Genomic DNA, 6,000 nt, shown 5'->3' with positions numbered 1-6,000 from the left:
AGCAAAGTTACCGTTCAATAAACCTCTAGCGTTGAAGTGGGATTTGGACTGGGGAGTGCCCACAGATGGGGCGGTACCTTCCTCAGTGGGGCACATCCGTTGAAGTTGGAGGGCAAACAACGGCGGCGCTTTTGGTTGGATTCTGAGGCACATCAATCACATCAAGAGAATACTTCATAAACAGTGCACGACGGCTCTCAACCTCAAGTACCGTCGACAACACCTCCACATTTCATGTGCATGCATTTGGCATTTCCGTACCTACAGCCGCAGAACAGGTAGCTTCGAACAATGGACCGTCGACGGAGGGCCGCCTGTTGTGGCCAGCCTAAGAAAACTTAGATAGGTCCAGTGCAGGGCGAAGGACCAATAGACCAACACATAAAAATCGTGGTCGTTCCAGTAAGGCGTCGACTGTTTCACGTCAATTCGACACATGGAAGCGTATAACATGCACTGGGGAGTATATAGCCTATCTATTGCTGTGCAGTTACGCTTGTTGGACCAAGTTCAAAGTCGGAGGTATTCCTTTGCCCAGTGAAGTGAGAATATGGTGTGTGGTTGACTTGTGACGCTCCTAAGATACAATGTTTCTCCCCTGCATCAATTCCCGAGTCTTGCGATAACCTTACCCATGTCCCAAACTGGAGCTTTGAGACCATCTGTTTCCTAACGGATAGTTGCAACATTGGTCTTAAAACACGAGAATGACTAGCAAAGCATTTTGCACTTTCTATGACCATCAACAAACCTCAAGAAAATCAAAGGCCCTGTCTATCCTCCCCTTGAAGCGTCAGGGGTTCATTACGATCCAATCCATGATGGCATTGTGACTGGTCTCGTAACCTACGAACCGTTTCGTGTGGCAGCCGTTTCAGCAGCCTCAATTCCACCCGCTTAGACAAAATCACAGAGTCAGTTCGTCTACGGATGCAGGCTCACCAGCCCATTGATTTACTTGAGTTGTGATAACCGCCGAAGAATTGATGCTAGAAAAACAGCAAGTTTAGCATTCATATTGCAGCATATTGGGCGTATGGCTCACCAATCTTTTGCACCGATTGCCATCCGCCTATGTTAAAATCAGGGAACCCCGCCCGAGATCTGGTCGCGATGACTCGACTATTATTACTATGTAGTAGGAACAAATGGCGACTGCCCATATTCACCCCATGGCTACTCCATTCCCCAACCAGTCTTTCTTCCCCCGACGTTATGCATCTCCTTTCTCGCCTCTGCCTCTCTTTCATTCTCTTGCATCTCAGTCACACCTCAGATTCTCGTACGCAGGAGTAAATTGACCGTTCATAGGTGGAATATTGCTCCAAGGTGGCTTATTTTGTCGCTCTGTGTTCTGGGAACTGCGCTTTGAAGGATAAACATACTTAAACTGCGCGTTCCTACGCACAGTGGGCTCTGAGAAACCAATGACAATCTAAGCCACTTACATTTTATGCCAGTTCCTTGCCAGATTCCATTGTTGGTGTATTCTGTGCCTGGAACTTTCTGCCCTTGTCTTACTCATGCCTTCATGGACATTGAATTGAAGGTGGCCTAGTCGTGCTTTTATTTTATGTTTATAGCTTGTCCTGAGTGCTATGAGAGGACTGATGAGTCTACCAATTACAATTACTCCTGTTCCTGGTCTCGTTGACCCCTGAGTTTATGTTCTAGGATCTTCGACTGATCGGGAGACATCGGTGCAACACTTTGATCTGGCTTTTGTGGGTTCTGCTGGTTCTCTGTCAGTGGAGGCTGAGAAAGCAAAGTACTGTAGTCTATCCATTGCCAAGGGCACAGTTTGTTTGAAGTTACTTTCTATTTCCGAAGTCGTGTTTCGAGAGTACGATTCTCTCAAATCGTCTCTCAAATCGTTTATTCGATTCCCAAGACTTCATTCCAGCGGCAGATCCGGGGCTTCATATCCATTAGTTATCCGAGCTGATCACTCTTGAAGCCAGATAACAGTTGTCAGAGTTACACAAAGAAGATTGCACAGACGCACAGGTTCCCTCCGTGCTCCCCGTTCCTACGTTGTGATACTACGTGTAATGGTGTGCGGACTGCTTACAACGCTTCTTTAGCGATCATATCAATTTCATCTGGAACCCCAGCGTTTTTTTAGGCAGACAAACTCAAGCCACCACACCGGAAACACGATCTATCGCAGCAAGTATAATTCTATGCTTGCAGTCGCTTCCGCGGATGTGTAAGGCTCGCGTTTCTTGCCCTCCTTGAGGAGTAGGAGATTACTTTCATGTTACCTAGCAGCACTTGATGTGTCTGATACCAACCACACTTCCCTAGCTGAGATAAAAGCAAGCCCATAATCATCGGACTATAACTAGCAATAGAACATGGGCTATTAAAACCCTTCTTTTCCTACGATTGTATCGAATGAAGTCCATCACCTGAATCTTCGGTAATGATCAGTGGCTAATTCTTGATAACGCTCGGTTGAGGGGCTGGTCGCTTGCCCCTGGAGCCGGCCTTACACTAAAATCACACTAACCCCATAGGGATAAGCTCCCGCTCCCACATCGGGCAAGGATCAGCCACATTGCATCAAATGAACGTCCGAAACTCTGTGGCTCATGGAATTCCACCTTAGCTCGAATAATTACACAAGTTATCACCGACAAACACGGCCGCTTCACAACCATTAAATTAAAAAAGAAATGGAAAATCAGAGAAAGCGAAAGCCGGAGACTGTTGTCGCGTCGGTACACCAAAAGCGAGTCAAATTACTCAGTGGAATGCCCGTGAGGCGCGACCTCCTGGAACGTCATTATGGCAGGGTCACCTCGTTAAGAGAATATGTCCTGTCCAAGTTGCCTCGAGGATCTCGACTCCGACGGAAGAAGGTTGCATCCATCAGTGAAGCAGATGATGCTGGAGAGAATGAAAAGACTTTATCACGACTCCTTGATACATCAATTGTTTGTTTTGCCCATCAAGAAGCCGACAACGACGATACGAGATGGGAGCAATGGTTAGCATTCTCACAGAGAGAGGACGAGTCTTATGTCAGTCTTTCCGATGGTATTGCTGGATCGATTTTCTCCCAAAATGAGGTTAGTGTAGCCTCTCTATTTGTATGGCAAACCGCTTATAGTCATATAGATTGTAGATTTTGTTGTATGGCGTCTCTTCTTCAGGGATGTGCAAGCCGGACGACGACCCAAGCACCTATTGTGTGACGGGTTTAGGAAATCAGCCGGACCAGATGACCAAGGAACTACCACTATTCCTGGCCTCTTCAGCCTCTTTCCCAACTCTAACGTTCAGGCGCTTAGGGAAGACCCTTGGCCACAATTGTTGGCCCTTCTTGGCAGAGCTGGAGAGAAAATCATGATCAATCTCCTTGTTGATACCTCTATATATCTAGCAGTTGAAGCAGGTTTCAACAATTATCATCAACTGACAGGTAAAACATCAAAACACTGAGCGTACAAATCTGACCGTTCTAGGTGTACCACTTGCAGAGTTTGACCTTCATGGACGCAGTTTGTCACAGGTTAAAGGATCTAAGAGCGAAGCACGCAAGCCTATAGACATAACTCTGGTGAGAAGCAGGATATTCTATGCTAAGCCATCTCTCACGGCAAAAGGACTCGTTCAGCCGGGCTATAAACACATTCGTAAGTGTAGAAAAGGCATACGATCAAACACCATATTGATAGTTCTCAGACGTGTTGAACCGGTACACTAGCGCTCCCATGCATAACGATCTAGAGCTTGAGCGCCAAGGTACGATCAAGGTGATGATGTATATATTTCCTCGGCAATTCGGCCTTCACAACGTCTTTACTTCTCAGGTTGATCCCACTGTAACCTCGCAGAAGTTCCAAGACTACACATTGAGAGAAGAAGAGATTGCTCCCGCCTTTCGAACAAAAGCAGGAGATACTGCGTCGCGAATGCCAAAAATACCCAAGCGGCTTCGTGGATATACTGAGCGACTTGTGAAACGCTTGAAAGTTCTCCACGGCCGCTGTTCATATATCGAGCTTTTGAAGCACCACTGCCCCTGCACTTTTGACAGACCATCGCGAACCAGGAAGCCGAGGACTAGGAAGGGTCCCATATCATCTCGAAAGTTTAGGCCATCACAACGCCCGACAACGGTTTCATGCTATAAGTATACCCCATCCCAGAAGCATTCCGAGTTAGGGCTATCGAGCACGCAAGCGCCAGCACTCCCAGATCACGAATCCCTGGTAGAGCTAGCCACCCCGTCATCTCAGGTCTCATCGTTTTGCCAAGCCGTCTTGTCCAAGATTATCCCCAGAGATTTCTGGGGGATGATGCCGTACAGAAACACAACAAATCCACTATCATGCGAAGTGTCGATAGCTTCATCAGGCTCAGGCGCTTTGAAACCATGTCACTGCATGAAATAACACAGAATATGAAGGTCAGTGTCCGATAGTACCAAAGCTTGACTATGGCTAATCATATATTAGATCGCAAACATCTCTTGGCTTCAGTCGCCAGTTCTGGGTGACCAAAAACCAAGCAAAACTGAGACTGCAAAGCGCCTGGAGATTTTTCATGAATTTATCTATTTCGTTTTTGATTCTCTCTTAATGCCCCTGATCCGCAACACCTTTTATGTCACCGAGTCCAACACTCATCGATACCAAGTTTTCTATTTTCGCCATGAAGTTTGGAGACAAATTGCAGAGCCAGCAATGATGGAATTAAAGGTAGATATGTTTGAAGAGGTCAAGTTGGATGACGCGCTGCAGGTATTGCGTTCTCGGAAGCTCGGCTTTAGCCAAGTTCGACTCCTTCCAAAAGGCAACAAACTTCGTCCCATTATGAATCTCCGGCGGAGAGCTATGACCAGGGGACCTCTAAGCAAGCTTGGACGTAGCATAAATACTATCTTAGGTCCCGTACATTCGTTGTTGAAGTTAGAGAAGGTATGTGTTGGTGACAGACATTTGGGGGCTGGAGCTGACTTGAAACTCAGAGGATCAACCCGTCCAAATTGGGTTCCACTATGTTCTCCGTCAGCGATATTTATACCCGACTGAAGCTTTTCAAGCAATCTCTGGGCCCCGAATATGGTAAATTGTACTTTGTCAAGGCTGATGTCAAGGCTGCTTTCGATACCATCCCACAAGAGGCAGTTCTCAATTTGATGAAGTCCGTGCCAAGCCAATCGAAATATACCATCATGAAACACGCAGAAGTGAAGCCTGGCGAACGAGCAGTGGTAGCTGACGACAAGTCTTCGTCCAGAGCTATCCGCCGATGGCATGCAACAGCCTTGAGCGAGAAGGAGAACCCAGATTTCATCACACGGCTTGAGCAGGGCCTGGCTTCCAAGAAGAAAAATACTGTCTTTGTGGGCAGCGCTTTACGCAGTACTCAAAACGTTGGAGAACTGATGCATCTTCTCAGGCAACATGTCGAGCATAATCTGGTCAAGGTTGGAAAGAAATACTACAGACAGAAAGTCGGAATCCCTCAAGGCTCTGTGCTGTCCTCATTCTTATGCAATTATTTCTATGCTGACCTGGAAGTTAAACATTTGGACTTCCTTCGTTCGCCAGACTGCCTACTCTTACGCCTCATTGATGATTTTCTTCTAGTCACTCTAGATCAGGAGAAGGCGATCAAGTTTGTCAATGCCATGCATCTTGGGTTTCCTGAGTATGGCGTTGCAGTCAACCCGACCAAGACCATGGTCAACTTTGACATGCTATATGATGGCGAGCCCGTGCAGAAGTCTAATCATGAGAAAGGCTTCCCCTACTGCGGAACTACCATAAACTGCAGGACGCTTGCTATCACCAAGGATAGGGATCGAGATGCAAATATTGGTACACCCCAGAGTCCTGCTTCTAGTACAATCCAAAACCGTTACTTACACCCAGATAGATGTATCTGCTTCTCTCACCGTCGACTTCGGCCGAACACCTGGTCAGAACTTTCAACGAAAAGTTTTAAGTTAGTCTGCTGTACCGCACGAACCTAAAGATTTGCTAA

At 46.8% G+C, this 6,000-nt stretch overlaps 1 protein-coding gene across 1 annotated transcript; it reads left to right on the top strand.

Annotated features, from left to right (window-relative positions):
* The first annotated feature begins 2,611 nt into the window (after positions 1-2,611).
* On the top strand, positions 2,612-3,524 carry BKA55DRAFT_34773 (uncharacterized protein). The gene is made up of 2 exons (XM_046185786.1): positions 2,612-3,427; positions 3,471-3,524. The coding sequence occupies exon 1, from the start codon at positions 2,679-2,681 to the stop codon at positions 3,198-3,200; it is 522 nt and encodes a 173-aa protein (XP_046056911.1). The 5' UTR covers positions 2,612-2,678; the 3' UTR covers positions 3,201-3,427; positions 3,471-3,524.
* The last annotated feature ends 2,476 nt before the right edge of the window (positions 3,525-6,000 follow it).

This window comes from Fusarium redolens, assembly GCF_020744475.1.
Source record: "Fusarium redolens strain MPI-CAGE-AT-0023 chromosome Unknown BKA55scaffold_1, whole genome shotgun sequence".
Lineage (NCBI taxonomy): Eukaryota > Fungi > Ascomycota > Sordariomycetes > Hypocreales > Nectriaceae > Fusarium > Fusarium redolens.
The sequence above is the reverse complement of the archived record's forward strand: the minus strand, read 5'-3'. Positions and strand labels throughout refer to the sequence as shown.